Source organism: Lepeophtheirus salmonis, chromosome 3, assembly GCF_016086655.4.
Source record: "Lepeophtheirus salmonis chromosome 3, UVic_Lsal_1.4, whole genome shotgun sequence".
Classification (NCBI taxonomy): domain Eukaryota; kingdom Metazoa; phylum Arthropoda; class Copepoda; order Siphonostomatoida; family Caligidae; genus Lepeophtheirus; species Lepeophtheirus salmonis.
In genome coordinates this window covers 4,997,608-5,017,446 of record NC_052133.2, presented here as the reverse complement: position 1 = coordinate 5,017,446, position 19,839 = coordinate 4,997,608, and the positions used below count along the sequence as shown (strand labels likewise).

At 31.9% G+C, this 19,839-nt stretch overlaps 4 protein-coding genes across 5 annotated transcripts; 2 read left to right on the top strand and 2 right to left on the bottom strand.

Annotated features, from left to right (window-relative positions):
• The first annotated feature begins 71 nt into the window (after positions 1 to 71).
• Positions 72 to 3,426, top strand: LOC121114344 (neutral amino acid transporter 9). Of its 2 annotated transcripts, XM_071886902.1 has the most exons (10): positions 72 to 703; positions 756 to 857; positions 923 to 1,246; positions 1,316 to 1,481; positions 1,563 to 1,666; positions 1,735 to 1,892; positions 1,964 to 2,131; positions 2,189 to 2,628; positions 2,702 to 2,806; positions 2,868 to 3,426. In XM_071886902.1, the coding sequence occupies exons 2-10, from the start codon at positions 763 to 765 to the stop codon at positions 3,294 to 3,296; spliced, it is 1,989 nt and encodes a 662-aa protein (XP_071743003.1). In that variant the 5' UTR covers positions 72 to 703; positions 756 to 762; the 3' UTR covers positions 3,297 to 3,426. The 2 variants fall into 2 exon arrangements, with proteins under 2 accessions (XP_071743003.1, XP_040564220.1); XM_040708286.2 differs by lacking the exon at positions 72 to 703 and having other exon boundaries at positions 716 to 857.
• Positions 3,418 to 5,998, bottom strand: LOC121114348 (mevalonate kinase-like). The gene has a single exon (XM_040708294.2). The coding sequence runs from the start codon at positions 4,638 to 4,640 to the stop codon at positions 3,549 to 3,551; it is 1,092 nt and encodes a 363-aa protein (XP_040564228.1). The 5' UTR covers positions 4,641 to 5,998; the 3' UTR covers positions 3,418 to 3,548.
• LOC121114349 (retinol dehydrogenase 12) lies at positions 5,928 to 8,532 on the top strand. The gene is made up of 5 exons (XM_040708296.2): positions 5,928 to 6,068; positions 6,137 to 6,252; positions 6,320 to 6,427; positions 6,488 to 7,020; positions 8,209 to 8,532. The coding sequence occupies exons 2-5, from the start codon at positions 6,156 to 6,158 to the stop codon at positions 8,437 to 8,439; spliced, it is 969 nt and encodes a 322-aa protein (XP_040564230.1). The 5' UTR covers positions 5,928 to 6,068; positions 6,137 to 6,155; the 3' UTR covers positions 8,440 to 8,532.
• Positions 8,502 to 9,768, bottom strand: LOC121114351 (uncharacterized). Its single transcript, XM_040708298.2, has 4 exons — positions 9,631 to 9,768; positions 9,332 to 9,540; positions 9,104 to 9,272; positions 8,502 to 8,829 (listed from the first exon to the last, which is right to left on the bottom strand). The coding sequence occupies exons 2-4, from the start codon at positions 9,515 to 9,517 to the stop codon at positions 8,741 to 8,743; spliced, it is 444 nt and encodes a 147-aa protein (XP_040564232.1). The 5' UTR covers positions 9,518 to 9,540; positions 9,631 to 9,768; the 3' UTR covers positions 8,502 to 8,740.
• Positions 9,769 to 19,839: the final 10,071 nt, after the last annotated feature.

Genomic DNA, 19,839 nt, shown 5'->3' with positions numbered 1-19,839 from the left:
GGATTCCAAAGGAAACGAATCTAAAGAGAATTACTTAATTCAAGTTCTTCCCAATGCTTCACGGGTTGTTTGCTTACATATTAATTAATTATTATTATAATCGTCGACAATCAGCATTCAAGCAGCTATGCTAATTGTGGGTAAAAGAGGGGGTGGCCTAGCTCACATACCACAAGCATGTAATACTAATAGTTATCAAGTTATGTTATGTAGGAATTGCTACTTAGAAACTATTTATTAACTACAACGTCATTTTCAAATTCATGTTCTGACGTCAGAGCTTATTCATGAGCCGAGGCTAGCATTATTTGAGCCATACTTGGGATCCCACTTCAAAGTTCAATCTGCTTTGTAATTTTTTCAGGTCATTCTATGCACCTACTTGTAGTTTTTTAATCAAATCATTCATCCCTAGTATTAAGAGTTGTTGACTGATATCGAACTCTAAGAAGCATCTAGCATCTTGTAGACAGCTAGAGTGACTTCAAAACTCCAATTCCTCCGTGTGGGGTGGATCTAAATAGGTGGGGTAGACGAGCAGGGCACGCCAGTGAAAAGGGGGGTGGGGGAGAGAGAGAGAAGAGAAGGAGGGAGGGAAATCTAGTTGAGTTGACAGTTTCCCTCTGTCACCTTAGTGTCAAAGACAATGGCGAGTGGGGATCTCATATAAAGAACATCGTCGCCAAGAAGGATCTCTTCAGTGGTACATTAACATATAAATAATTCTGACATAACATACCTGTAGTTACCTTCAGCAACCAAATGAGTAACGAAATGGACGTGGAACCTTTAATCGCCTCCGAATCCGGCACTGAGCAGCAATATCTAGGAGGAAGCAGCGGTCTCAATATCATTAGGTGCGATACTTACAATTAAAAAAGATGATAATAATTGGAAATAATCTACTAACAAATAATTGCAGGAGTTCGACGTCGTTGTCCAATCTGACAAATGGGGCCGTTGTCGTAATTGAGGGAGACGCCAGTTGGTCGCGACGTCGGGAGATCCAGAGTCGTATAAGACGTCAAGCTGAACAATATGGATGCCCCATCGAAGACGTCATCGTAACGACTACACAAGCTCCATTTAGTCTGCCTCGGAATATTTCTACGACGATGCTCCGTTCTGTAGAAAACCATTCAGAAGATTCCTTGTCTGGAGTCAGAGTTGAGGTCCCTTATAGGGATCTTATGACTCAAGTGGCTCGACAAGAAGGAGCTGAAATTATGAGATTTTATGATAGACCGTAAGTTACCAGTAACTCTAAATCAACATTGATGAATCTCGTACTACCGACTAAAAACGAATATTATAGATTTCAGGATCGTAGGAGACGGGCAGACGCTGTGCAGGAGGGCAATCGCCACCGAAATAACCTCATTAGTAGGTTAGTTGGTCCTCCATTGCCATTTCCGTTATCTGAGAACGGGGATGCAAATCAAAATGGTGCCGCCTCGTGGAGTGAAGCGAGAAGATTTCTTGTAAGACTATAATGATTGAATGATGAATTCCTCATCCGGCTAGACTTTCTTAAATAAAAACTTTGTTTTATTTTTTGACAGGCTTATCCTGATCACCTGGTTCCCCCTCAATATTTTTTACTTAACGTTCCTGTCGTCTCATCTCAAGTTGAATCCGATGGAAAACAATCCAGTTTAGTCACAATGTAAGGGCACTAGTACTTAAAATAAATTACTGAACAGTATCATTATCTCCAATCTATGCTTTATTTAGATTAGCAATTTGGAATACCATGATGGGCACATCTTTATTGGCAACACCATGGGCCATTTCACAGTCAGGGATCATTATGGGCCCATGTATTGCATTGTTTACAGCCGGTTTGGCTGGATATACAGCAATAACTATTGTTCAAGATCGTAAAGAAGTCGGTATGAATATGAAGCTCCCAAATACTGATGGACCATATCCATGAATTAATAAATATTATTACTTATTTCAGAAAAATTTCAACCCATTCCCGAATTTGCACCATTAGTTGGATGTGTGCTTGGTAAAAAAGCTGAAATCACTGCCACCATATTCTCGCTTCTGGCTGTGGCTGGTGCAGGAGTCGTTTACTGGGTTCTTATGTCGAACTTTGCTTACAATGGCGTTTCGTATATTTACAGTAGGGTTTATTTTATAAGAAGTTATGAAAACTTAATTAATCATTGTCATAAAATAGATTATGCCACACATTCCATGATGAATCAATCCTACCATTCATTCAGCAATTCGTCTCATGATAACGTCATTTGCCCAAGTAAAATGCAAGAATTGTTAGAATCTGAAGATACCTCAACGTTTGAAAAGATTTGGAATCCAAGCACTGCACCCATATTCTTACTTCTACTAATCTTTCCTCTAATAAGTGTAAAATCAGTTGGTTTCTTCACAAAACTAAACTCTATTGGCACCATAAGTGTATTTTTTATGATGGGCCTAGTTAGCTATTATGCTGCGTCCTGGGGTGTTAATGTGGATTTGTTCGATCCCTCGTCCAAACTCTTTGTACCGTTGTTTAAATGGACTTTTCCTTGCTTAACTGGTACACTATCCTTGGGATTTTTTATTCACAACTGTGTTATAACAATAACGGATAACAACAAAAATCAGGAAAATAATGTAATTATAGATTTCTTATTTCCATATAAATAATGGGTTTAAATAATTCTAACTGTATTCCTTTGTTTTACAGGCTAGAGATGTACGCATTGCATTTTCTCTGGTTACATTTACATATCTCATGATTGGAACTCTGTTCTACATTACATTTCCTATTGAGAAGGATTGTCTCGAAGATGTATTTTAATTACATGTTTCTTAATCTTATTCATTCAATCATTTCCATTATTCTTTTTCAGAATTTCCTCAATAACTTTCATTCCGATGATGGACTTGCCGTCTTTACGAGATGGCTTTTACTCTTTCAACTTACGACAGTCTTCCCACTCATTATGTACATTATGAGGAGTCAGGTTTATCTAATGATATTCAAGATAGAAGAACCCTCATATCTGCAAAATTTCATCTGTAATTTTATGGCCGTGACGATTTGCGTTTTAGTAGCAATATTTTATCCTAAGATCGGAACAATCATTCGTTTCTCTGGCTCTTTATGCGGACTGTTCCTCATATTTTTTCTACCATCATTGGTTCATGTTGTAGTCACGAAAGAAAAAATAGAGAACGAGAACAACTTCATCGGGAAAACATTCACTGGTTTGCATGTTATCATTATGGTCCTAGGATTAGCAAACTTTATCGTACAGTTTTTTATTTCAAGTCATTAAGACTTGACTCTCTCAATCATTAACTGTGATCAATTGTGATATTCTATTTATAACTTTTAATTAATTCAATATTAATATTGAATAAGTATAGACTTATTATTTAATAAATATTTATCAAAGCTCTATAAAACGCATTTATTACAAAAAATTACTAACATTGGTTTCATTAAAATTGATCTAAATTAAAACTAAAACAATGTAAAACCAAAGCTATGACTGAATGAATAGTAAATTCATTAAAATTTAGTTAATTTAATTATTATCTTCTAAAACCTTTATCTGAACTCCAGAAACACCTATCGAAGTGAGTCTTGGTCGTTCAAATCCTCGTTTTTCTATTAGGCTAATCAATTTGTCAACCATATAAGAAGAAGTTGTTGGAGGAATAAATATATAGGCGAAACCTCCTCCACCGGCTCCAGTTAATTTGACACCTCGGAACTTCATGCTATTTGCAATACGAACAATATCTTCTAATCGTGGATGGGAAACACCTAATGTCCTTAAAAGAGAATGATTTTTAGCAATCAACTCTTCTAATGCCTCAAAGTCTGAACTGAGAGGCTCAGTATCCTCGTCCATATTTTGAATGACTTTAAGAAACTCTTCGGAGACATCATTTATGCCGTCCAGAAGAGGTTCTATAACTTTAGGATAGGAAAGAAGTCTTTCGCGGACATTTCCAACTATTTTTTTTGTATTTCTTTGAATACCTGATTCAACGAGAAGGACTTTAATATCAAAAGGCGAATTTAAACGTTGAATAACTCCATTTTTAAAACTAATAAGACCACCGTAGGAAGATACAGAACTGTCGATTCCTGAAGGACTCCCATGAAGTATTTTTTCGGAGAGCAAAGCGTACTTGGAGATAACATCAGGATCCGTTGCGTTTTTGTGTTCATTAATACTGAGTAGACCTGCAGCGAGGCAGACTGAGAGTGCAGCAGAACTCCCAAGGCCAGCACCCATAGGAATATCAGACTTGACAGATATCTTCAAGCCCTTAAATTCATTCAATATCCGTTTGTAGAGGTAAAAAAAACATGTCAGAGAGGCAACTTGAATGGGGTTCTTTGGGTCAGGAAGAAGTTGAAGGATGATGTCCTCCAATTTATGGTCTTGAGTGAAAAGTGGTTTGAGATCCTTCATACTCCAAGTTTGATGATGAACCCCGATGTCTGGGAAATGAACTATCAATTTGTCTGTTATTTTGAGAATACGCATTCGCGTTCGAAGGTCTAAACTTCCAGCCACAGCCATTTTTCCGTATACAACTCCATGTTCTCCATGAAGAATAATCTTAGAGGGAGCAGACACCTCAATACCTGCCTCAGGAGACATCTTATATTGGAATAAGATGTCGAAATATTCCTCTAGACTAGAGAAGGGAAGAATATATTTAATATTATGAATTATAATCTATCAATGGAAAAGTCGAGCAACACTCATTTCACTTGAAGAAATGTGACGTCAACTGTAAGGGAATTAGTATTACTACTAGTTTATTAGGAATCCGGTCTATGAAATTGCTTACATTATGATTATACATTTTATTAAATACATTTCTTAAAAATGTAAGAAATAGTATTAAATAACTTTGTTAAACATGCAAGAAATAGTACTAACATTTCTTTAATTTCTAGGTTTATTTATGATCTCTTCAATACTTCTAATTTGGAGAGGTAATATCATCAACGTAATTATTAAATTTTATATAAATATTCGGCATTGGATATATATTAAATAAATAGTTGTGATTACCAAAAATGACTCATTTAAGTTTTAAATGCTGAGCCATTATTATTCATTAGTCATTACATAGTATTCAAATTGACCACCGGGTGATAATGTTTCTCTTAATATGGAATAAAATATTAATTCATCAATAGTATGACTGATTCTGAAATGGAACAATAGTGAGGATTTCATCATATATAATATAACATAGGGAAGCCCTTACTAGTAATATCCTTTCAGCAATTCATTTGTTAAAAAAGTTATATGAAAACAATTAATTCATTGATTATATAATCATCAGCCTTATGAGGATACATTTTGCAGACTTCAATACTTCTACATTACATTGACACAAAAACGAAAGAAAAGAGAAGATGAAGTGAAGTATCAATATATAGAATTAGATAAAATAATGGAAGGTGGAAGATTAGTTGAGAAATGGAATTAGATAAATAATTTCTTTTTTAAAATTCTTTTTTTTTATAATAGTAGAAAGTACTAAAACAGATGATAATATAAATTATCATGCATAACGTTACACAACTCTGTGTCTTGATATAAAAGTCAGCTGTCAAACATATGACGTCATAACTCTCGTGTTATTATTTAATTAGCTAGCAGGTCCGTCATCCGCAATCCTAAACTGATGAACTCACCGAGACATTCAAATGACTGAAGTCAGTGAAATATCAATCGTACTACTAATAGAGTAATAATGTTGATTATTAATGATAAATAATGAGTAGCACTTATTAAACAAATAGTACATTTGTTGCGTATGTTTAAATTGATAGGATAAGCTCTTTATCTATTGACATGAATTCGATTCATAGGTCAAACTTTAAAAGATTAATTTTTACGTTCCTCATAACGAATGTCATGAATACTTAATATTCGATAGCTAAATATACTTTTAATTTTTAAAGTTATCAGTCACTAGTATAAACTACGATGTTCTATGGAACTGTAAAAATTTCTAGTTGCGTCACTCCCTCTTTCGTTTTTTGTACCTGATATCTAGCGGATTCATAAGTATTCAGTTTTTGTTATATTTATTAGCGGATAAATTCTGTCAAATATAAGATCACTTTGAGATTCAGATTACCAGGGAAAACAAAAATGTTAAAAAGTTTAGGAGAAAAGGTTTATTTAGGAGCCGTTGGCTCTTACATGACTGTCAAAGAGCAAATATTTGACCGACATAAGTCAATTCAAGGTATATTTTAATTATTTCATCAATACTGTAGTTCATTTTGTCATATCATTCATATTTTCTATTATAGTAGTACCATCGGATCCTGGAAAAGTCATTGTTATAACTGGAGGAAGTCGTGGAATCGGATTTGAGGCTGCGAAATACTTCCTTCAACATGAATTCAATGTCATCATGGGTAATTTCGTTAAATTTATAGATGAATAAGAAACAGAAAAAATATTATCATTATTCATAGGATGTCGCAAGGTCGAGGAGGCGTGTTCCAAGTTGAAAGAAATTGACAATTCTGAAGGAAAATACACTGTATTTCGATTAGATTTACAAAATTTGGATTCTGTAAGATCCTTTGCTGAAGAAGTTCGGGAGAAAACGTCGAAAATAGATGTTTTATTGAACAATGCTGGGATTATGTTAGGTCCTCGTTTTGAAACCTCAGATGGATTTGAATCCCAATTTCAAACCAATTATTTATCACATTTTTTACTTACAAGTCTTTTGTTGGATCGAATTCAGAGTCGTGTTGTAAATGTATCATCTGTGGCGCATGTATTAGCTAATAAATCTATGAACTGGGATGATTTACAAATGAAGGAACTATACACTCCAGAAGGCGCTTATGCAAACTCTAAAGCAGCTCAAATTATGTTTACTAAATATTTACAAAGCAAAATTGATGAATCAGATGTTTACAAGGGTAAAGTATCTGTATTTGCTCTTCATCCTGGAGTCATTTATTCAGATCTTTATGTTAATATGCCTTGTGGACTGGTCAGTTTTATTTATATACCTAGGTCATTCCATGCAAAGTTTACACTTTTGCTTTATCATTTGATTTGAATAATATTTGGTATTTCAAATAACTAATTATTACAGATCTAGCTTTGAGTTCTGAGCTCCTATTCATAATGAATTTGATAAAAAAAAATCGTCTTTGAAGACCCTGGAGTTTAGATTGGAGCTCTTAAATCACTCATTGGATTGATGTATATAATACATCATGTGACAGCTATTGAGCTATGCAACCAAATACTTTAAACATTTTTTTATTATTTCGCTATAAAAAAGCATACTTTTTGATCTTAATGAGTACTTATAAAGTTTAGAAAATCTTGTGATTTTAAACCAATTGGCATGTAATATTCATTCACATAAATGATTATTATTAGAATTTATTTATCACGATAATAACAAAACAATTCAAGTAGTACATTTGAATTTTGACGATATTATATAAGCATTACTTCTTTAGAATTACTTATATTGTTTAAAAAAATATATGTTAACAAATTGGACCTCTCATATCAGTTATCAAACATTTTCAATCTTCAAATTATTTTTGATAAGTTAGTCAGTTATTAAGATGGTAGCTTAGTTAAATTGTTTATTTTTTTTCATTAATACAACCAATGGTTTAGTTAAACCATTTGATTTTTTTGGCTGATAAATAAATTCTAACATTAATCATTTATGGCAATGAATATTACTCGTGAGTTGGCTTAAAATCACAAGATTTGTTTAACTTTATAAGTATTTCACATCTAAAAAGCATAATTTGTGAAATTATATTAGATAATTTTACATATATAAAAAAATTAAAACTTTCATATCTCCCAAGCTCATAGACCTACCATTCTAATTTTTTTAAAGTCTAATATTAATCAGATGATACGATGTGTATCTATGAAATGATGTACTACTGTATGCATCCATCAGATGAGTTGTTTACAAACTACTATTCAAAACGTAAGGATCTATTTTTGATCAAATTCATCATGAGAAGGAGCACAGAACATATTGAGTTACATATTTGAAATTTCCTTTTTCAGTTTCCCAATAATAGGTTATTTGACGTATCAAATTTTATTCATATCAGATGAATTGTGAAGTCTAAATTTTCCATGGAATGACCCTCCTATATATATATATATTGAAATTATTATTCTATATATTTTTTAGTTCTTCAAAGGTCTTTCAAAAGTGTTTATGAAGAGTCAAGCGCAAGGAGGAGAAGCCTTAGTACATGCCTCCATTTCACCAGAGTTAGATGGACTGGGAGGCTCATACACAGAAAACTCTCAGGTTATTTCCTCTAGTGATTTTGTTTCAGATGTTTCCAATCAGAAAATTCTTTGGACTAAAACTTTAGAATTGTTAAAGTTGGATAAATTTGCTGAAAACTTGGATTGATTCAGTGAATATATATTTCATTTTTATCGTAAACCTATTTTTTTAAAGAAAAATTTCGTAGAAAAGTTTAAATAAAATTTATTTTTGAACACATTCAGCTTTGGTAAAACTTTTATTGAAACCTCCCCGGTGACAAATAATCTGTATACATTCTAAAATGAATAATTGACCAATTTTATAAAGAAAATAAGGCTATAAACTTGAATAAAATACCAAATAAATGAACATATAATTATATAATCAATTGTGTATGTTATAAACAATTAATGCCTCTTCCGGCATAGATTTGTCTTCATTTAAATTAACCAACAGCTTTCATTTTATTGGACATGTTTTTTATTGCGTTCGCCTTTCCTCCATTCGATATGTAATCCGGAATATCGATTCCCACTATTAATTAAAAACACGATGGATAAATGATATTGCTATTCAATTGTTTTTTAACTTCATAGACACAGTTCTTTTTTAATTAATTTTGAAGTTATGAACTATTTGTTCATAAAAATGAATCTAAAACCCACCTTTTTTTTTGTTAAATATAAAATAAAAAAGATTTTATAATAATATTTATTTATTTCTAATTGATTGAATTATAAAATTAATTAGTTATTTATATGTTTCATTTGAGTAATAAGTATTAATTATTTAAAAAATATATGCTTACGGTATCGTTTTTGATGAGGCTTTTGAAAAACAGGCTCTTTTTGATAACTTGCCTCACCTAGGTTTTTTCTAGAATATATTTGTAGAAAAGGTGGGATTTCTGGAAATTCGTCATAGTCTAATTGATCATCTGTTTCTCTATAAGGTATATACGAATCCTCCATTTGTGACTAGTTTAAATTTAAAAAAAGTTTATATGTTTTTCTATTTTACTTATAAATCGACTCACCAAAGGAACCGAACGCTCCAAAAAGTCCTCTTTATAGTTTAATGGTTCCTGATTCCTCAGAGATGGAAGAGTTTCACGAACTCTTGCAAATAATTCCGACTGCTTATTTATAAGTCTATGTTGTGCATAGATGAATTGATTACTTATGTTGACAAGAATAATTGCAATGTAATAGATAAAAAACATTTCAATTCTCGGAGTAAGTCACCCTAGAAAAATACTCACAGATTACTCCATTAAAAACAATAGCAGATATAAAGGAATCAAACTTTAATATGAAGATAATATATGTACATTACCTTTAGAGGTAGGTAAGGGGAGTCTTTACGCTTCGAGTATGAAGATGATTTATATAGGTTTCCTTTCTCCGCATTCATTTCTCATTTTCTCTCATTATTGGCGATCAAAAAAAAAAAAATACTGGGATAGAACACTTGGAACATTTAATCATCCTTACGATAAATACTTTCAATGGCTTACTCATTTAATTTATTCTAAATCTAATTCATATCATGACGATAAAATAATGCTCAAAATTTGAAATTGTATTATTAAATTAAAAAAAAATAATAATAGAAATAGGAATTGGTACTAAGGATGTTTGCACCAGATGTCTTCTTTATAAAAGGGGCTCAGGTAGGATAGGCATTCCGAAATATATAATATGTATCAATGATACCATAAATGTAGTAAATATGAAGAGCAAATTGCTGTTGCATAAAATATGGGGGATCACTTGTTTCAATATTTTAGTTTCAATCCCGCATTTTAATTTGAAGGTGATTACTAGTAACCCCATCTGGATTACATTTACGATCCCTTAGTGTTTTACTTCCTAATTTAAAATATAAAATTATTATTTGTTTGTCTTTGCAATGGCAATGGGTATGAAGCTAAAATTATTAATTAATTTATAGTTAATAGGAATGAGTTTAATGCTTTTACTGTTTGTATTGGTAAGCACTATATAAGATTTTGAGAAATATATTTACCAGTTACATAATATATATTTTGATTCAGTAATTAAAGAAGTTTGATGGGTATCTTCAATTTTTACAAGCCTGTCTCAATTATTATCCTTATTCCTACTCAGATTGGAATTTGAGTCCTTTGGAATCCATTTCGCATATCACCCACAATAGTTAAGACTACCCTTGATTTTGTATTCCCACGTTCCACATATGAATCAATTACATAATTAGATATTTTAGCACTTTTAGGGGTGCCACTAAAGATAGTTTCGTTTGCAGTATATGACAAATACCTTAACTTGCATATATTTTAATTAAGAGTCTTAATTTAGTTATATATAAAGAACTAAATATATTTCTAATTACGAATATGATAAAAATTGATTAATTACGCCCCTAACGTTAACCAAATTTTACTGAAATGAAATAAAATAGAATATTAAATGGTTATTTTAAGAAGCATCCCTCCGTTACTTTTTTTTCTATGCCTTTATTTTAAAAATATATAATATAAAAAATACAGTTTAAATATTAGTTCACAACGTCTTTAGTTACAAAATTATACTAAAAATCTATGCAATAAATAAACATTAAAAATGCGATTAACAAAAAAGCCCAAAAAGAACTATAGCCGAGATATGGTTTGGCGCCGTACGTATATCACCTACTAAGTTCCATTCAACAAACTTCCTCAATAACAGCAAAAAAAGACACTCAGCCAAAGCATGAACAACAGAATTAAATACCTTACCACAGTCTTTCCAATGGTCATTTAATGTTATACAGCCCGTAGCCAGTAGAAATTAGGCAGTGAATTTCCTGCTATCGACAATTCCTTTTGTCGAATTCATTATATGGCTTGTCTAATTGTCCTTCAAACTTAGAATACGGAGATTTTTTTCCACAAACCGTGATTACTTCGGCTGATACTTTTTTAATTGAATCCATTTTCATAAACTAAGGAGTTAACATACTGCTGGTTGCTGTTGTCCTTTGCAAAGGAAAAAAAACTTCCTTTTCGAAAAAATATCATCACAACATTATGAATCGAAATTACGTTATTATCCAACGTTTCCCTTTCCATGCTTATCGGATTTTCGTGGTTTTTAAAGAAATACCTCTTTTCTTTGTTCTTATGTATTACGCATATTGTTGAATTTGAGTCAAAAACCACATCGTTCAACCACAAATATTTTATGAGCTGCCCCAGTAAAAGAAGAAAACTGGACGACCTGCGAATTTATCCTTTTTGTTCGAAACGAAATCCACTTCAAAATTCTACTTGAGGAAATACAAGACCTCTAACCAACAAACATCTGGGTTCACAGTTACATTAAGAAAAATCTTTTTGTAAATTTTAGGCAAGATAGTAGAAATCGTGGCAAGTCCACTTCCAAGTTATTCTTTGCTTCTTTTTAATGACGGAATGTATAATTTATAAAATAACTTTTCAAGCCAACTTTTTTACTCCTTAATTGAATACTCTCCGATTATCGGAGACGAAGTAGCTTTATAAAAGATCCATGGAATTACTTGTGTGTTATATAAGTGGATCCTTTTTTTTTATGTTAAAATTTCTCAATATGCTAATTTTTTATATATCAAACTATTAAGGGAAGTCCACTTTCTTAACGTTACTCCGTATCTGTCCCACTTAATCCCAAGAACTTTAAAACTTTCTCGTATTACGTAAACTCGAAATACGGTGTAAAATATCTGAGTCCACTTACCAATTGGTAGTATTGCCGTTTTATACCTATTGACTGCAAGGCCAGACTTTATCTCAAACTTTTCTAAGCAACCCCAAAGAATTTTGACCCTTCTAATAAGTTGCTTCTCCGATTTAGCCTCTACTATAAGGGTCACACCATCTGCATACAGATAAATTATTTTCCTGCTCAATTCTAGTTGAATAGTAAATCCGCCATATTTCCTTTTGATAGATGAAATTATTTTGACTGAGTTCTTCAATTGCCGTAACGAAAAGTAAAGGAGAACTGGCAACTTCTCTTCAATTCATTTGATTTACCCTCCAACTCATCTATAGATATTGTTAAAGATCCATTAAAAAGTAGAGTCCTAATCGGATTATAAAATTTCTTAGGCAATATTTTCTTAACATTCTCTATAATAAAAACGTGCCTGATATAGTGAAAAACTTTTGAAAAATCAATAAATATAACCACACCATTCATTTTACGTCCATTTACCGATTCTAGTGCCACCTGAATGTTCCAAGAAATGTCATTGATTCTCCTCCCACTAAAAAAAACTTATTTTACTCTGGACTGCACTTCATGCTTAAAATTGGCTCAATTTGCTTGATTAAAAATCCGACAATAATCCTATATGCTTCATTAAGCACAGTTATGGGCCTCCAATGATTGAAATCCGTGCTGTTCTTTTTTTTTTTTTTTGGGGGGAGGGGGGATAAGAGCAATTCTTCCCTAAGTCAACACTTTTGAAAGACTGTCGTATTTATCCATAGATTTACCAATACACGTTAAATAAGGCACAATTTCCTTTTTTTGCTAAAACATAAACTTTTCCAATTATTCCATTATGTATACAAACCTTACTAAATTTAAATTTCTTGTCTATAACATTTCCAATAATGGTTTGAGAGAGTATTGTTTCCCTGTGTCTCCTTGCATGGGTGAAGTTTTTTCCATTCCCTCCTACAATATCTTGAAAGTACTCATGAAAATAGTTCAAGATATCCTCTTTTTTTACCAGTCTTTTTCCAACCACCTTTATTAACTTAACCCCTGTTGTTGGAGGACCAAATTTTCTCCCCAGCTTTTTCAGCTGAAGACTGAATTTATGTCCCGTTCAATTTTCCTATTCTTCTCATTATCAACTAGATTATGAATTCTAAAACTATTGATTGTATCTCCCGCATATGCCATGAATCATGGCCCATGAATCATGGCCCATGATAAAAGGAGATCCTCGCGTCAGAATAAAATCTAAGTTATCATTTAATTTTCTGCTTGCATCTCTTCTTCGTTTGAGAAAAGTTCTGGTAGTCACTTGAATAGTATTACTAAGTCGCAAAGCTATCCTAGAAGCAGATAATGCGTGATCAAAATTTACTGTCAGCCTACGTTGAAAACTTTGTTGACAATCTTCATCCTCCAAGATCCAGCGGATCATTTTGAATTGTTTCATTTTATATTAATACTTGAAATCCCATTGTAAGATCTTGTGGTCAGATGAGGACTCTGGGAGGAATTTTGCGTTCCTTATTTTATCAATAAAACTAGATGAAGCCAAAACTAAATCTATTCTTGAAGTCTTGTTTTCTGATCTCCATTAAATCTTTTCATTCCGAGAAATTTTTCTTAATAGATCAACCATATTCATCTCCAACATTAACTTCTTTAAATTTCCAAGTTTGCACTTCTAATCTTATTTAAATCCACATTTATATCAGCAACAATAGCAAGGGCAAGGATTTCCCTTGTAAGAATTTGTGATAGCTTGGAAAAAAGTCGACACTCTCTCAATCGGACCATACACATTGATTAAAAAGATGTTGCTGGAGTAATTAAGATCCCATACCATTCACTTTTTCCTTAAATGTTCCAATTTGTGTTCAAGAATTTTAACAATCATGAAATAAAAGTAAGGACTCTACGTTTTACACCAGAGTCAGTGTTGAAATAGCTAAAACAACTAAGGAGGCAATAAGTACACTTCTTTCCACATGAAGAGGTAACTAGGCTCTTAACGTCTTGCAGACAGATAATATTTGGATTTAAGGTCGTTAGTCTTTTCATTAGGGCGTGTCTAACTTTACGCAATTTTCCTCCACGGAATGGAGAGAAATTAAGCGATCGATTCATAAATTTTCTTTGAATTCAGCAAGTCTGGGGGTGTATTTCTGAGAGGGGAATTGATTGTAGTCCAGATCTTTCCGTATTCATAGGAATCTCTTGCGCTTTCTCGCCACTGCTATTTGGTTCATGCGTATTATCACTTTCTTGTAACTCGGGATTTTCAGTCTTTTCATTTGAAGCAGATCGTTCCCTATTTGTAGGAATCTTTTGAACTTTCTCGTCACTGCTTTTTGGTTCTTTGACCTTCATCATTTTCTTGAGGTACTTCCTTTTCTAGAACTTTTAGGTAATCCGACGACTTGTGATACTTATTGGACACCTTTTAGCAAAACCACTTGTTTCATAACATGGGAAAATTTTCTACTATCAAATATTTCTACTGTAGGGAAGAATGTGCTAACTAACAACTGGTTTTGAATAATTGTTTCTGTTTTAGGAGAAAAAGGACAATATACAATAATAGGCATCAATCAACAATCACGAGCCCGATCGTTTTGCTGCATACAATTTCGCATCTTGTAAATTTTGCTTTATGACATATTTGCCGCCTTTTTATGTTTTTATATTTTTATTAGGGATGTAATTATACTAAATTTTCACCCGATTCCGGTTCCATTTCGAATACCATCTTTATGGAAGATTCTGATTCCTTATCATGTATAAAGGAATTGCATAGCAATATTGTTACTTTTTTCTTAATGTTTAACTTCTTATCAATTTCGGATAGAAAAAAAACAACACATAAATTCATCAATCATAATTAGTTGTTAATAAATTTCAATTTACAAAAGATAACTACTATCCGTGCTCAGAAGTCAATTAATTTCTGGTTGGATGGTATTAGGGAGTTTCACAAGGTCCTTTTTAGATATTTAAAGACAGCTTTTTTGCCCCTCAGCCACTGATCTAATTTCAACTGCCTCACTCTTTAAAAAAATACTTGCGTCACTAAAAACAGGCTATTTTATATTATTTTACTGGTTCGGCCCACATGTGATCAAATGGTCTTGAACTGTCTCCTGTTCCTAATTGAGTTATATATGCTTACCATGGAATTGAAATATGTATAAACCAGTGCTCAAGCCTGGAGCCGCGTCTTTTTTAATGTGCCTGGGACGAATACTAATCAATTGAACTTGTCTTCAGTTCTGTTACAAACAATAGTGTTCAACAAAGAAATAAAAGAGAAATGTTTGTTTGTGTGTTTTGTCAAAATCTGCCTGCCTTGCCTAGCAGTCGGTACAATACATTAGATTGAAAGTTCTAGCAAGCCCGATTACATGATGGTCCAACCTTCTATTTCTATTAACCTTGATACCTAGATACATATTATTCATCTTAAGCTATCAGGGGAGAAAATTTCGGAGGAGGGGAATAAAGAGACAGGTCTAGGGGTTGTGAATTATAAACTATGCAAAAAACAACAACAACCTAAAATTAACATGGCAAACCAGACAATTTATAGAATGTTTTGGGGGATACAGCTTACCTGTCATTACTTTTCATTAGATTAGCTGCTGTGATCAGCTATGAGATTATGGAAATAAACACAAATACCACTCTATATCTAGCATTGTCATTGACAGGAATTACTCTGATGTCGATCCTTAGTTATACTCTGAGTCCAACAGGGATTTTCACTTATAACTCCCTAATAAATCATCAGCGTAGCTCTCCGTATTCACGAACAAACACATACATAAGGAGTTATTTTATACTTAGGAATAGGCAAAACGTAGATAAAAATAATTGTTTAAAGATTAGAAAAGAAAAATGGTGTGTACTATCGCCCTTTTTTCTTTTTGGTTAATTCTTCAAAATATTGCTGTGTTTTTAACATTGCTGTCTGAATTATGAGTTCCCACCTACTTTTGGTGTATTTAAAAAAAATCAATTAAATATAACTTGAATATTTTCCATGCACTAATGCTATTTTTAGTTTAGAAGGCTCAACTATCCGTTTTCTCCCTTTAAAATCTTATAACTATCATCTGATGTTAACAAGCATCTTAATTTAGTATAACCTCCGCTTTCTCCTCGCACTCTACGAAATGACCATCCCACGCCCTAACATATTAGTATAAATGAGCGAAAGAAAGATGATAACAGCTTTAAAAAAACAAAACACTGTTTAAATTGTCAGCTACAGACACCACACACGCTAAAAATGCTTAGGGTTTACAGCCCTAGACATGCCCTTTCTTCAAAGAATAGGCTCCGGTTACCCTTTTTGAAAGTGGAGGGTTTCCAAAAAAGGCGAGTTAACACATCTATTGTACGAGTACACGTCTAAGTGTATATATATTATATAGATATATATAAATGATTAAAGTCTATCTTACCTAGCAGTCGGTACGATATATCAAATAGAAAATTCTGGCTAGTCCAATTACACGATTACCTAACCTTGTGTTTTTATTAGCCTTATATACACCTATATATACTTAGACGTGTACACGCGCGATAGATGTGGTAACCCCCCTTTACTATAGTTTAATAAAATGATGGATCTTGTTTGCTGCTACGAGTATATGTTGGATGAACAGCCGTTATCATCTTTAAGGACATGACCTCTTTTTACATCCTAAATACATATAAAAAGAAACCCAAAAATCACCGGGACAATTTGAAGAATGTTTTGGAGGAGCGCAGCACAGCTGACAGGACTTTTTATTGTATTATCTGAAAGCAGTTATGGAATGAAGTAAATAAACATGAATCGGATTTCGTATCTTGCAAAGATATAGGCTGGAACTACTACGATGTCGATCCTCAAGTCTACTCTGAGTGCAACAATTACTTACTCCAACAACTCTCCAACAAATCATTAGTCTTACTCCTTGTCTTTCATGCACTAGTAACTAATTTATACTTGGATGTTTTCTCTTCAAGAATAAAGGAATATTGCTTACAGCTTGCACTTTAGCTACACATCTTCGTTGCTACATTTTATTCCTTAGATCAAGTATTCACTTAGTTCTAAAATAATAAGCAAACACTCGAAAATGAACCCTCAAGGCAAACTTTGCTCTATAAATAGATATCTTTATGCTATTATTACATATCTCAGTAGTAGTTACAGGCTCAGAGGCACATTTAAAAATATAAGAATGTTGAGCATAGGAAATTTGAATGTGGTCACGACTCAGGAGTTTTATTCGAATATAATTTTTAAAGTTAGAAGTTGCAGTTTTTAATCAAAGCCAGTTTATTTCTATGTTTAACAACTGGGTAAATTATTCACCTTTAAAATCACACAAACTATCATAATTTTATTGTTTAGATTTTAAAAAAAATATTTTATTTTATCTAATTTTTTGAGAATACATCTGTATTTTTGAAATTATTTCCAATTTATTTTTATTTTTTGTGAATAGCTGTGGATTTTTGATTTTTTTTGGAAACAATTTAATTTTTAAAAATTTTTCCTTAAAATTTTAATTTTTCGATTTCTTTTCAAAAAAAATTCCAAAAACCAAGCCTCCTTCCTAAATATAATCATGCTGACGCCCCTGTAACTGAAACTAAAAATGCTTTGTGCTGATAAATATTTTGCAAGTGGTACATCACTAAAAAAGGTTGAGAATCCCTGATTTAAATGATACAAGTTAAAGCAAAAAAAATGAAAAACTGACTGATTATTACAAAAAAAAGTTCTCAAAAAAATTACTTTTACTCCTTAAATCAGTCTTTATCCAATATCTCGAAGAAAAATTGAGCAAAACTATTGATTTTTTCCACAATATTATTTATTACATTATATAACAGCAGTATATCTATTTTTTGACTGTAACTTTTTTGATGTGCGTTTTTTGCAATTCTCCCTGTTACATAGTCTCAATCAAAATTACTCACAATCATTTGAAAGGAAGGGAATTAATGCATAAGTACATTTAAACTTACAGATTGATTAGTTTTGGGCTATGGCCTGGAAATAATCTCAGACCGATTTAAGACCGTTATAATTTTTATAAGACCGAAAAAAAGGGATATTTTATCGGAAAAGGATTATAATATTTCTCTTCTGCACATCACTGGTTAGAAGACGCCATCGATTTCCGGTTTGATTTTGGATCAAAATATAGGTCCAGATTGGTCTAGAAAAATCCCTTCAGACCAAACCAAAAAAAAAAAAAAAAAACCAAGTCTCAACACTACTTTTTATAAATGTGCTTACGTCATGTGCATATTATATAAATAGTAACTATTTGTATGTCACATATTTATGTACATCTGTTTAGTCACATCATATAGAATATATAAAGCATTTGCAATGATGTCATAAATTGAATTATAATTGAAGGAGACGCCATCTTGGTGTCTCAAATTTGATATTTTTACTATGTACATAAAAATTGACTAATTTCCATTAAAACTACATCAAATGGTTTTATCAATAATACCTCTATCAAATACTAATTGATGCCAACGATAAACATTGATATTTAAATTAAATCAAAGTAATCTTTACTAAAATACCCTAAAAATGGCTGGATTTGTTCTTTTTTTTTTTTTTATCAATTTCGGAATGGAAAAGTAGAATCATTTAAGAAAAATATGATATTTTTCTTTGATTATGATAGTTAATTTTTATCTACAAAACAAAAATGAGATTGTATAAGAATGTAATAATATATTTTTAAAACATCTATATAATAAAACTAGGTGATAAAATTTTGTTAGACAGTATGATTTAAGGGCCTTCTATTTGTTAGTCTCAATTTGACATCAAATAGTTCACTTTATTCTTTACTTTTATTGAAAAGAGGGTTTGCATTGTAATAAAACTTGGCTTTTTAGGCCCCATTAATTTCGGTCCAAATACTGTTTTTGTCCGCTAGGGGGTGCGGAGGCTACCATGAATTACTCCATAAATAACTATGGATTTACTCTTTTAATTGAGTTCCCAAGATTAATTCTGAAATGAAGGGGATTCATTGTCAAAGTTTATAAATTCAAAATTTAATATGTGAGATAAATACAACCCTATAACATATTTAGGCGTTTTTCTAAACATATTTTGCTAAAAAAACCTAACATATTTTTCCTTGCCCTTGTGTTGATATATGTATGTACATTATACAAAGTTCAATTTACATATTCTAATGCATTTGATTAGCATTCTCGTATCTTACAAACACATACTCTTTTATATAATTAAAAAGTTCCATCATGTATAATTAAATTAGGATATAAGGACATTAGTGTGAGTCCTGATAGCATTGAATAAAAGTTATAGTATATCATTTTAACATCAATATGGGGTTTACCAATGTAATCAAACTTTGGATTTATTGACTGAAAAACATTTTTTTTTGTCCTATAATCTGAATAGTATTTAAATGTACACTGTTTTTTTTTTTTTTTTTTTTTCGTCAGTTGTTTGACTCTGCGCCAAAACATACTAATTGGCAAAACATAAAAAAATGATTTAAATACTCTAAATAAACATTTACTGCAATGTTTGTCTGCCTAAAACTATGCATATCTGAAACATATTTTGATCTAATAAAATTTATTAGATGGCGATGACATAAAAGCAAGCTGGGATTTTTTGATGAAACAAAGAAAAACGCAGTATAAGTTTATTACTTCGATGAAAACGGAAGATGATTTTTTATAGAGTCAAATACAATATTAAACCTCTGAAAAACTGATCGTGCGGTATTTGAACTTTAAATATAATTTTGATATC

What these genes read in the sequence shown, in the direction of transcription:
- LOC121114344 (XM_071886902.1), top strand. Translation starts at nt 763, where the DNA reads ATGAGTAACGAAATGGACGTGGAACCTTTAATCGCCTCCGAATCCGGC. An exon ending in TCAAGATCGTAAAGAAGTCG is followed by an intron (nt 1,893 to 1,963) that starts GTATGAATATGA and finishes TACTTATTTCAG; the next exon opens with AAAAATTTCAACCCATTCCC. An exon ending in TGGCGTTTCGTATATTTACA is followed by an intron (nt 2,132 to 2,188) that starts GTAGGGTTTATT and finishes GTCATAAAATAG; the next exon opens with ATTATGCCACACATTCCATG.
- LOC121114348 (XM_040708294.2), bottom strand. Translation starts at nt 4,640, where the DNA reads ATGTCTCCTGAGGCAGGTATTGAGGTGTCTGCTCCCTCTAAGATTATT.
- LOC121114349 (XM_040708296.2), top strand. Translation starts at nt 6,156, where the DNA reads ATGTTAAAAAGTTTAGGAGAAAAGGTTTATTTAGGAGCCGTTGGCTCT. An exon ending in CCGACATAAGTCAATTCAAG is followed by an intron (nt 6,253 to 6,319) that starts GTATATTTTAAT and finishes TTTCTATTATAG; the next exon opens with TAGTACCATCGGATCCTGGA. An exon ending in TTAATATGCCTTGTGGACTG is followed by an intron (nt 7,021 to 8,208) that starts GTCAGTTTTATT and finishes TATATTTTTTAG; the next exon opens with TTCTTCAAAGGTCTTTCAAA.
- LOC121114351 (XM_040708298.2), bottom strand. Translation starts at nt 9,517, where the DNA reads ATGTTTTTTATCTATTACATTGCAATTATTCTTGTCAACATAAGTAAT. An exon ending in TGGAGCGTTCGGTTCCTTTG is followed by an intron (nt 9,273 to 9,331) that starts GTGAGTCGATTT and finishes AATTTAAACTAG; the next exon opens with TCACAAATGGAGGATTCGTA. An exon ending in GCCTCATCAAAAACGATACC is followed by an intron (nt 8,830 to 9,103) that starts GTAAGCATATAT and finishes TTTAATTAATAG; the next exon opens with TGGGAATCGATATTCCGGAT.